Source organism: Saccopteryx bilineata, chromosome 4, assembly GCF_036850765.1.
Source record: "Saccopteryx bilineata isolate mSacBil1 chromosome 4, mSacBil1_pri_phased_curated, whole genome shotgun sequence".
Lineage (NCBI taxonomy): Eukaryota > Metazoa > Chordata > Mammalia > Chiroptera > Emballonuridae > Saccopteryx > Saccopteryx bilineata.
Genome location: NC_089493.1, coordinates 36743715 through 36755846, shown reverse-complemented (window position 1 = coordinate 36755846; position 12132 = coordinate 36743715). Strand labels below are relative to the sequence as shown.

At 43.4% G+C, this 12132-nt stretch overlaps 1 protein-coding gene across 8 annotated transcripts in view; it reads left to right on the top strand.

Moving 5' to 3' along the window:
- The window catches only part of SYNE2 (spectrin repeat containing nuclear envelope protein 2), a 351348-nt gene that overhangs the window by 254743 nt on the left and 84473 nt on the right, over positions 1 to 12132 (top strand). For 6 of the 8 annotated variants that reach the window (XM_066272842.1, XM_066272840.1, XM_066272839.1 and 3 more), the window contains exons 65-70: positions 648 to 764; positions 4162 to 4392; positions 7698 to 7880; positions 9612 to 9740; positions 10293 to 10414; positions 10558 to 10699. In XM_066272842.1, the coding sequence (XP_066128939.1) occupies positions 648 to 764; positions 4162 to 4392; positions 7698 to 7880; positions 9612 to 9740; positions 10293 to 10414; positions 10558 to 10699 (924 nt within the window). Of the gene's footprint in view, positions 1 to 647; positions 765 to 3842; positions 3980 to 4161; positions 4393 to 7697; positions 7881 to 9611; positions 9741 to 10292; positions 10415 to 10557; positions 10700 to 12132 lie in introns of those variants that run through there. The other 2 variants (XM_066272845.1, XM_066272844.1) reach the window with 2 other exon arrangements.

The window sequence follows — 12132 nt, the reverse complement described above, 5'->3', positions numbered from 1 at the left end:
TAGCTCCAGTGGAGCCTTGGCTGCGGGAGAGGAAGAGAGAGACAGAGAGGAAGGAGAGGGGGAGGGGTGAAGAAGCAGATGGGCACTTCTCCTGTGTGCCCTGGCTGGGAATCGAACCCGGGACTCCTGCACGCCAGGCTGACGCTCTACCACTGAGCCAACCGGCCAGGGCCACTCATATTTTTTCAATAATTTTTATGACATATCTCTTATATTAAATATTAGAATTAGAATTCATTGTTCAGAGTGAGACAAGGATCTGGTTAATATTTTTCATGAAATACCTGGGTTGTTCTTCCCGAATTTAAACAAATTCATCTTTTCTCCCATTAGTTAAAATGTGGCCTTTATCAGATAATCTCATTTGATTATAATTCTCATAATAATCCACTTAAATACATAATTCTCTGGATTCCTATGTGCTCCTCATAAACTAGAGAGCTTTGGAGAATTTAAGTCTTTCAAATAAAGACAAACCTGAAGATGTTGATTTTATTCCTAGTAAACAAACATTTTTGCTAAATGCATCTGACTTCTCTGAACACGTTTGCAAGCAGGCGATTTGCCAAATGAGCAGGTGCAGGATGAGTGACTTGCGTGGCAGTGGAGCAGGACCTTTTCTGGACCTCTGCTGCTTCTCTTCACAGGAGGCAGCGGGGAAAATAAGCACGTGTGATAGTTCCATGGCACAAGGTCCTGCCCCAGGCTCGCTAAACACTGAGCAAGGCCCAGCTTTTACCCCGAGTCCCAGCCAAACAGAAGAGGTAAGTCCTTGTCACTAACAAGCCAACTGGTCAGGTACCTGAGCACCTAGAGATGACAACCTCTCTGTATTTTGCAATACTGTGTATTTCAACCAAGAGTTCTTTGTGAACTTGAACTTTTCCGTGTGTGTTGTCAAGCCGGAGACCTGGAAGATTTGCCATCAGGTGTTTACATGGAAAGTAAGCGTGACACTCGCTCACCATTTGTCAGTCTGTCTACTAACAACCGCTTCTTTCTTCTGTAGATAGTACTTACGGGGGTAATGAAAGTGGAAGAGAGCTAATACTGATTAACCGCCCATTACGTACAAGGCCTTCATATTTGCTGTTTAAGCCGCAGATTAAATAAGGTAGATTAATACCTACCATAAGTTTACAAATGAGGAAATCACAATTCAGGGAGTAGAAGTAGAGTTGGTAAGTGGAGAAGGAGTCAAACCCAGAATATTCCAATCAGCCTTCCTAATTCAAGAGATGTGAAATCGAGGTAGGTTTGGCCTCACCAAATATATACAATAAAACTCCACCACCTGGTCCTAGCAGCGTGTCTGCTGTCTGTACATGTGTGGCTGCGTGTTCCATTTAGCCGGGCAATTTTGCATTTTATAAAAAGAGACAGAGAGAGAGAGTGTGTGTGTGGTTGTTTTTGGAGGGCATGCATGTTTTTTAAAATGGACTGTAAAATATTAAGTAGTAAATTTAAAGGACTGGTATTTTGGCATGAAATTTTGCATAGCTACCGCCAGAATATGAGCTTATATTTAACTGGATCCTGTTGCTTAGATTACTGATGCGTTGATGCCAAAATCAAGATAATGATATTCACTGGGAGGCTTACTTGGATACCAGAGGGTGGGCTAAATTATGTTGAGAATGTGGACTTGTGGACCCTAAGTCATAATGAAATCAGGGATTGAATCTTGGTTCTACTTACTAGTTGGGTGACCATAGGCAGTTTCTATTAACCTCTCTAAGCCTCAGTTTCCTCATCTGTACACTGGACTTGTGGTGTGAAATACTGAGGAAGTCAGTATATCACACTGAGCACATTTACCCAGCTCCTAATAATCTGATGAAGGATTAGGTTTTATTAATTTATAGTTATGCTATGGAGATGACACAGTTCTATCACAAGAAATACTTGTGATAATATTTTTTAGCCCCCCCCCACCAAGATGTATAATCATAAAACATCCATTTAAATAATCTCTGCTTTTAGAATTGGAGCTATCATTTGGCAGGGGCTCTATTGTTAAAAACCCTGAGGACTCAGAGTTAACAGATCACAGAGCTGTGTGATCATAGGCAAGGACCTTATGTGTAGGCCTGAGCCCCTCAGAAGCAACGTGGTGAAATAGGAGTGTGCGAGATGATTAAACGTTAAGTGCACTTGGGTGTCTCTGGCTACAAAAAGAGGCAGAAGAACTCATTGCTGACAGGTTCCCCAGGGCACCTTCAGCTGTTGAAGTTCCATGGTTGCAAATACTCTTTTTCTCTTCTGTTCACCTTTGTATTTTTTTTTTCAGGTTCAAATAACTAGTAGATAAAGCCCCAGTTAGTTATCGAGCTTCCTGTTTCCTTATTAATTCAGTGAATTAGTGAGAAAGCAAAGAAACTAAATACTGTCAATTTAAAAATGCATGTGGCATATGATGGGCGCTCAAATAATATTTTTAAATAAATAAAGAAGGTGGATGATAAATCTTGTCATACAGATGTATTAATATTAACAGATTGTTATCTCAGGTGTCAAAAAGAAAAAAGAAAAAAAGAAAGATCCCAAAACCTTTGTCACTAAGACAGAAGCAATATCTGAATTCTAGACAACAATCAGATGACTAGAAATCGGTGTTTGGCAGTAAAATCACACAACTGTTGCTTTTTTTTTTAAATGTGGGCTAAAGAAGAAATTGGAAACAGGCAAAGCCATGTATAGAGCTGACCGTGTCTGAACGGCAGAGAAAACAAGAGAAGAAAACGTTGATGAGGGCCGGGAGAAGTAGCGTGTAAGCAGGAAAGCGCAAGCGTGTGAAGCTAATAGGTGGTCACTGGGAACAAGCACAGCCCAGAGACACTGTGGCCAGAGCCGCTCTCGTGAGGCTCCTCAGCGTGTGCGAGAATGCGTGGTGTCGTTGCACCGAGCATGGTTTTGTTACGGCTTGCCCGTTTCATGTACTTCAGCTGTACTGAAAGTTCTGTGTTTAAACGAAATTGCTCAAACATTGGGAACTGTGCATTTATTTCAGTTGACTTAAGATAGACGTTTGTCAGCAACTCCCATTAGAAGCTTGTCACTTGGCCAACACAGTGCCTTATTACATAGATGCTAATGTGTAGTTTAGCAAAGTCTTATATAGAAAACATTGTATTTCATCATAAAGGTAGTAAGATATGTATTGACCAATCCCTTTGTGAAGCAAAACACAAATCCTTATTCCTAAAGGAATTTTTCTAGAAGGGTTAATATACTCTTTCAACGTTCTGGAAAAGGATGTGGGAAGCAAATATATTTCTGTATCAGATCATTTTTTTATCTCCAAATTGAAAATACTCATTATATAATTATTAGGAGATTTTCATCTGTTATCTAGAAGAAATTTTTCTACCGGATCAATAAGCAACCTTGTTTCAGTCTGAAGAGAATATATCACTCTTTCTTATACTGTAAATATTTGGTTCTTAATTCGGTAATATTTGAATATCTACAAAGTAGAAATTCATCTTAGAGATTCTCTTGAAAGAGTAGGAGAAAAGTTGCCAGATTATCTAACTAAGGGTCACTACTTGACTCAAGCTATTTTTAAGAGAGAGAAGTTTAGATAAGTAATGGCAGGTATGTAGGTGGGGGAAGCTAAAATATTTTATAGTCTAACCACTTGAGAAGATGTTAAGTTAAAAGTGTGTGGTATATTTCCTTGTTTCCCAGCCGGTGTGTAAAGATCTCTTTTGTTTGAACAGAGCACACAGTAATGTAAGCATTGCTTAATCTTGTGTCATGCAACTTTAAACACTGGCCAGGTCACTGAAGTGTTTCAGACACACACCCCCACACGCACACCTTCCCCCGACACTCACCTGTCTCCTGGGCCCGCCGTTGAATGCACCGGGGGCCCGTGTGCGTCCTCTGCTCCCAGGCACACTCTACCTGTGTACCGCAGATCAGCTGCCTGGAAACCTGGGCGCCAGGTCACGTGATTGTTGCTATGCGTGTGGAGGTAGTTTGGTTTCCTTTCGTGCTTCTGCCCATATACATTTTTGTGTGTATGTGTGTATATATGGGTTTGTTTTTTCTTTTGTCTGGGAAAGTGCTGAAAGTTCACAGGTCTCTGCAAGCCCAAATCTGAAAATTTTGGACTCCTGGCTTTTTACTGCTGGATTATCTTTGGATTTATTGTAGGGTGCCACACCTCCTACCAAGGCTGCAGCTCTGGGCTCTTCTGTAGAGCAAGGAGTTTCTCAGACCACAGCGCAGAAACCGAGACCCGAGCCGGCTGAAGTCCTTCATGTCTGCAAGACCCAGGTGGCCGAGCTGGAGCTGTGGCTGCAGCAAGCCAACGTGGCATTCGAGCCGGAAACATTAAACGCGGACATGCAGCAGGTGGTGGAACAGCAGCTGGTAGGGTGCCAGGTAAGGCCCATGGGTTGGAGTTCAGGGCTTGCCTCTTCACCAATCACCTGGTCTCTGCCATTTTCTCTTAAAGTGATAGTGTGTTTCTGCAACTTTGACCGCTGCGTTTATCTTGGCCTTTACTTTCTGTTCTCAGGGTAATTATTTGAAATGAGTCGTGTAGACAGAGTATTTCTGGAGACAGTGGTGGTGGATGAGAGCTCAGAATCTCGAGCCCACCTCCAGGTCCATCACATTAACTGTGAATTTGACCTAGTCAACTTGTCACCTCATTTTCTTCATAAGCAAGTTATCTCTTAGGACTTTTCCAGGACGAAATGAGATAAGGTATATAAACTAGTGTTCAGAGAAGAAAAGATAGAAAAGTGTTTAATACATATTAACTGCTGTTTTTATTCAGAAATATGATTTTTGCAGTTTCATTCACCAGCAGTGAAACTGGCTGTCCCGATTTGCAAGGTTGCAGATACAGCCCAGAAGGGCTGTGCTGCCTTTCGCTGTAACTCCTCCTGCTGTCCTTGAGAAGGGCAGGGAGGGGCACTTCCTTGTCTTTAGTCACTTTGAGTAACATTTGCAGGCTCGGCTCAGAGGGGGGGTATCCCTGTATCCGTGTCCCTGAGGGAGGAACTAGCATGCTGATTTCATAGCAGCATAACGGAGTGTCACTACAGCTGAGGCCACCACCCCCCCCCCCCCCAGCAGTGCTTAGACCAGACTTGATCTCTGCCTGATTGGCTCTTTGGTCTGCCACTGTGGTCCCCCATCACTGGTTCGGTGACAGGGAGCTTTCCCCACTGTAGCCTGCAATGGGGCAGTGGGTAGCCCACCCCAGGTCCTCGTTGGACATGCCTTTTTTTAAAGTCAGGCCCACAGTCTCACTATATCCAGTGTCTGCCCAGTGGGGGTCCCAGGCAGGCCGGTTGACCTTCCCTGGACTGTTAATCGCCTCTGACCCTAAAGTCAGCTCTGAGGGGTGGTTTCCCTCAAATACTGTCACAGCTGCCTGGCCTGGCTGGTGAGGCATGGGAGTCTGGACAGGACAGTGCTACCCTAAACGGAACCTGTGGCTTTTCACTTGAGACCATCCAGGATCTATTTGCCAATTGATTGTCCTGCTGACTAGATAGACCTCTCATACCAATTCCTTGACCTCATTACCGAATTCCCTGCTCAGACCACTTTGGAGTTCCAGGATGTGGGGGTTACCCAAGGAAAGGACATGACCACAAGGTGGCGGTAGCGCACAAGGAGCTCTATTTGGGCTGGATCTTGGTGGACTGGGAAGTCCCTCACAGGAAGAAATCTTAGAGGCAGGAGGTGGGGTGGGGCCACGACCCTGAAGGCGAAGAGGACAAGGATCTCCCGGTGGATAAGGGAATCCAGAGGAGTCTTGTGTGTCTAGGTAATGTCTGAGAGCTCTGAAGGGCAGCAGAGGCTGGGTTCTTTTAGAGCGCTGGAGTTTGACTTAACCATAGCGAGCAGGTGTGGGGTCCAGTTTTGAGTTTGATGACAGTGGGATTTGAGCCAATGGTCCTGGCTTGCTGTGGACAATTCAACAGCGTAGGGGCCAATGTACAGGGGCTAGCTTTGTCTTATTTACATAACACCATGGCACATATAATTTAATACTGAAACATATAAAAAGCCTTTCAGTGGGCTGTAAAACCGTTTCCCATAATTTCCATGGGAAAATGTGCAAAGGACAGGTGCAAACAGATTAGTGAAGAAAAATGATATTCAGTGATTTGAGAATAAAATGTTCAGCCTTGATTGTTAAAAATGTGAATCAAAACAGCTGTTGTCTTGTTCCTACATTACATTGGCAAAAATTATATCATCCTGGAAAATGCTGGCAAAATAGCCCCACTAATGTCTGATGATTTTCTTTTGGTTCAATGTTTTGGGAGGTCAGCTGTCAGCATATAAAATGTTTATCTTCTTTGACCTAATATCCTTTGACCAATTCTTTAAATTTGCTTTCTGAAAATAACCCAGAGGAGAAAAATGTCGATGGCAGTGTTAATTACAAAAGTGGAGAACAGGAAATAACTTAAAGGCTTAACAATATTTCTATTGTTAAGTGACTCATGGAATGTCAACTTGTAACTATTAAAATTAGAACCATGAAGCATACACATGCAGACCCATGAAAAAGTGTATATAAAAAATAGCTAAGTGGGGAAAAAGCACAATATTATAGTACCTTCTGTTTACAGCCACTCTAAAATCTTTGAGTACACAGTATTTAAGCTTAGAAGAGTCTATAGAGAATACAAGTAGTTTGCTTAGATGGAGGAATGGTAAAGCATACTTTTTGAAAATTTGTTTCAAGGCTAGAGTTTTTCCTTACGTTTCTCTCAAAGAACTGGACTTGGTCTAGGTCACGCTCCGAGTTTTCAGCACAGATGATCACGGTGCTGGCGTGTGAGTCTGAGTGTTCCTGCAGCACCTGTGTTCCCAGCCAGTTGGCAGATTGTTTGGGCTCCTGAGCCCCAGGACTGGGCAAACTTGATCTGATGAGAAGGAATACAATGACAGTGACTTACTGGGAAACTTACTTCATCCAGCTGATTTATTTTTAGACCCATGTGTAAGTTGGCCAGTTGTATCAATTTCTTAGTGTTTTAAGTTCCAAATGATTTTCTCTCGATACTTTGGAAGCTTATTTGGCTTGAGAAACAAAAGGAGAAGAACTAGGGAAAGAATTTTCAAAGAGTTCTGTGGAATTCTTTTTAAAAAATTACTACTCAACACTTGCATTAGAACAGAAAAAGGTTAGGAAGGTAGAAAAAAATAATACTATACTCAGCACAGACTGTGTAGCAAGCACTGGCCAAAGTCCATGGCTTTAACTCTAATTCATCACAGTGACCCCGGGAGGTAAGTCCTGTTATTACTCCCATTTTACAGAAGACTAGAGGCACACTCATGCAAAGTAAGGCACCTCAGTTTACCCAGCTACCAGGTGGCAAGGCTGGGATCTGAACCCAGGTAGTCTAGTTCCAGTGTCTGTGTTCTTAGCCACTACGCTGTGCTGGATACATTCAGCTCTGGTTTCTAAAGTGATTGTAGAAGCACTTATAGAGAATGGCAGCTGCAATTTGGGGTTGGTTTGGTTGCACTCCTGTTGAAAAGCACAGGGATTATGTGGGAGACTTTTTTTCCCCCTAAGGTCTTTTCCAACCTGCATTTCTGGGACTTCTATGTTTACTTAGGTCGAGAGAGTGAATCTAACTTTATTTGGGATATAACACTCACTCAAGACCAAAACTGTGAATATAATTGAATGATTTTTTTTTCCCTAGGCTATGCTAACAGAGATTGAGCACAAGGTGGCCTCTCTGTTGGAGAGTTGCAGAGATCATGGTTTGGGAGATAGTGGAGCCACTCAACGGGAGGCTGAAGCCCTTGCCTCAAAACTCAAAACTGTGAAGTGCAATTTGGAAAAAGTCCAGCTGATGCTTCAGGAGAAGTACAGTGAGGACCAGGTAAAATACGGCTATGTATAGACATGTGTGCAGATATATGATTACGGTAGACTCATCGGAAAGGAACTCTGGGTGGAGAGGATGAAACAACTACCGAGGAACGACACTAAGAAGGAATTGTGCTCTTCAAACTGTAAGGGACAGTTGCACTGCCTTTTGTTGCTGGTTTCATTTTTCTGTGCAATTTTCCTATCTAGGATGTTATTAGTGATGGCGTTTGTTTGGTTTGGGTTGGTTTGATTGGGTTGATCTTGCTGGCAGTGAGGTCTGATGTAAGCCTTCATAAAAGAAGGACACATTTTAAAGGAATTTTGTGACTCCAGCAGACTCGAAAACAAAGCCTTTACAGGTAAGATTTAAGATTTGACATCAGAAACACAAAACCTGTTTCCAGGGTACTTTAGTTACTCACTTACAAATATTTACATGTACTGAATTTAGTATCATATTGTTGAAGTGTTCTTGTGACTTAAAAGCATTCTATGTTTATAAATGTAAAAATACATATTTTTTATTTTAATTCAGTGAGAAATGGGGGAGGCAGAGGCTGACTCCCACAGGCACCCTGACCGGGATCTACCCAGCAGGCCCACTAGGGGGTGATGCTTTGCTCATATGGGGCATTGCTCCATTGCTCAGCAACTGAGCTCTTCTTAGCACCTGAGCTAAAGGCCATTTAGCTGTCCTCAGCGCCCAGGGCCAACTCGCTCCAGTTGAGCCATGGCTGCAGGAGGGGAAGAAGAGAGAGAGAGAGAGAGAGAGAAGCAAGAGGGGTAGGGGTGGAGAAGCAGATGGGTGCTTCTCCTGTGTGCCCTGACTGGGAATCGAACCCAGGACATCCACATGCCCGGCCGATGCTCTACCATTTAGCCAACCGACCAGGGCCTGCAAATGTACATCTTATGAATAGGATCTTAATTTAGAATATTTGTGTCTCTACTTATGAGATAGATGTTCTTACTTGGAGGGCTTATATTCCCAGAAATAAGATTAGCTACAGGTTTACAAACCATATGGTTCCCCTTTCATCCTAATATGTTCTTTTTAAGAAAAACTCTACTTATAGACAAAAGGGAAATTTTAATTTATAAGCATAACACTATTTCTCTTTTTTGTTTTATTTTATTATTTATTTATTTATTTTAAGTGAGAGGAGGGGAGATAATGAGACAGACTCCTGTGTGCAACCAGGAGTTCACCCGGTAACCCTTGTCTGGGGCCAATGCTCTGACAAATGGAGCTGTCCTCAGTGCCTGAGGCCAACACTTGAACCAGTGGAACCACTGGCTGCGGGAAGGAAAGAAAGAGAGAAGAGCAAGACGGAGGGGGGGAGAAGCAGATGGTCACTTCTTTTTTGCTCTGGAGGGGAATCAAAGCCAACACGTCCATACACCAGGCCGATAGATATTCTTTCCACTGAGCCACGGGCCAGGGCCCTCTCTTTATTTTTTTACTTTGTTATTAAGGGGAAAAAATAGATCTCTTGGCTTTTAGTTAATGATTAGATGAAGTAAGTTGAGGAAATGATAAGATGACCTCTTCAAATGCAGTGGTTTTTGAAGTTGTTACGAAATAAGGACATTAAATCATAATATACGATTATAGGAAATAACAAAATGCAGTCATTTACTTCATGTGAAACGTTTCCATTATGTAGTCTCATTGTTAGAATTGAAATAAAGTGGACCATCTTTTTAAGTAAGTCATCTACTCTCGTAAAATTTTTTGCAGCATTCTACCATTCTAAAGAAACCTTCAGAGCATCAGAAAGTTCTCCAACCAGATAACGTCTCTGGATTTGAATCTGTTGTAATGGAAAGGGCACAATTCAGCAGACAAAAAGATTTCCAGCCGCAGCAGGTAATCCGAGCCCCTAACAGTTGTAAGGATGAGAACAATATGTAGCATTTCCCCTTGAACTAAAAACGGCACTGGAGCTGCCATGGTGTGTTCTCTTATGTTACTGAATGGAAAGTGGGCTGTGTGGCATTCCTGTGTGTGCAGGGACGCTGAGTTTTGAGCGTTCGTTGTGGCACCTGCTTTGCTTCATCTGCTGTGGTTGAGGATACTAACTTTGCTACTTTATAACTTGCATCTTCTATCCAAATAAGCATATAGCTTCTGGGTGAACTTTCCTCTGTCACGGCAACCCCTCATTTCCTATATCAAAATGTGTTAGTTAGTACTTTGGGAGTGATTTTCCATGTTGCTATAACAATATATAAACAAAACTTGGCTGTGCGGAATATTTTAAATAGGTATTTGAGAAAGAAAAGTTAATGAGAGGAAGCAAACAAAAAAGAGAAATAGTAAATAATGATTTAGGAAGTGGCTCAAAATCAGATTCTCTCGACAGAGAGTAGTAATTGAAAACCTTGATTGATTGGCCGTTTGAATCTTATTCAATTTTAGGTACTGGAGTTGAAACCAACGGAACAGAAAGATTTAATGAAATTCATAGAATTTAACGCTAAGAAAGTGTGTCCTGAGGATTGCCAACACAATGAAGACACAACTCAGGAGTCACCTGGGAGGTAAAAATATTTTAAAATGTTGAACATTCAGGAGTTGGATGATTGGGAGAATTAAGAGTCTTTCTTAAAAAACATTGTTTGACAGTAATACAGTTTTTGTATATTGATTATGATTTGTACCTTTTGTTTTTTTTTCTTAAAAGCGGTGAGGCAGCTCGCCCTGAAAAGGATGCTCCAGGCTTGGTCTTGTCAAACCAGGGCCGACACGGGGATGCGTGGCAGTATTTATACCATGAGCTCTCCTCGAAAATAGGGCTGCCTCCACCTCAGCGTGTGGAGCCGCAGGTCAGTGTGTGTCTGCACATAGTGTGCATGAGCGTGCTTATCTTTGAGAGTCTAGCAAGCATTCATTAAATACATGTGTACGTTCTGCATTATGTCGCAACTGATTTTCAGAAAGCAAAGATGCCAGGTGGGCTTTTCACCTGGCTGAGCCCTTCCTGCCCCGCCCCTTGTGCTCCTGTAGCTCCGTGGTCTTCCCTGATCATCGCTCTTACTATATTGTGTGCCTGTGTATTGTCTGTGTTGCCCATCAGATGCAGTGAGAAGGGAGATCTCGTCTGCCTGGTTCACATTTGAAAGCCTGGCACAGCACCGGGCACCTCATAAAATCTCGGTCACTGTGTGTTGAATGAATAAAGTGTGGACCCAAAAAACGGACCACATACAAAACCTGAAAAGCTCAGAGGAGGCCAACACGGTGGTCCGTACAAACTCAAAGTAACTGTATAAGATGGTCTGAACACAAAAATTCCTAACTAAAAGCAGATCATGGTGGGTAGTCATGTCGTAGGGCTGTTAGCTTCTTTGACAAAGGTCAATCTTTCCCTTAAGTGAGCCTGTTGTCTTTTTGCCTCTAAGATAGCATACCTTTGGATTGTCAGTCTCCTTTTCCCAATTGCTCAGGGCACGCTGGCCACTCCGGAGCACCAGACCACAGGACCCCCCCTTGCCATCTTGTTGCCTGCATACCATCTCTGTGTGCTATAAATGTTCATTGCTAATGATCCTCTACCTCAAGGGTCCCCAAACTGCGGCCCCCTGAAGCCATTTATCCGGCCCCCACTGCACTTCTGGGAGGGGCACCTGTTTCATTGGTGGTCAGTGAGAGGAGCATAGTTCCCATTGAAATACTGGTCAGTTTGTTGCCCTGGCCGGTTGGCTCAGCGGTAGAGCGTCGGTCTGGCGTGCGGGGGACCCGGGTTCAATTCCCGGCCAGGGCACATAGGAGAAGCGCCCATTTGCTTCTCCACCCCCCCCTCCTTCCTCTCTGTCTCTCTCTTCCCCTCCCGCAGCCAAGGCTCCATTGGAGCAAAGATGGCCCGGGCGCTGGGAATGGCTCATTGGCCTCTGCCACAGGCGCTGGAGTGGCTCTGGTCGCGGCGGAGCGACGCCCCGGAGGGGCAGAGCATCGCCCCCTGGTGGGCAGAGCGTCGCCCCTGGTGGGGGTGCCGGGTGGATCCCGGTCGGGCACATGCAGGAGTCTGTCTGACTGTCTCTCCCCGTTTCTAGCTGCAGAAAAATACCCCCCCCAAAAAAAGAAAGAAATACTGGTCAGTTTGTTGATTTAAATTTACTTGTTCTTTATTTTAAATATTGTATTTGTTCCCGTTTTGTTTTTTTACTTAAAAATAAGATATGTGCAGTGTGCATAGGGATTTGTTCATAGTTTTTTTTATACTCCGGCCCTCCAATGGTCTGAGGGACAGAGAACTGGC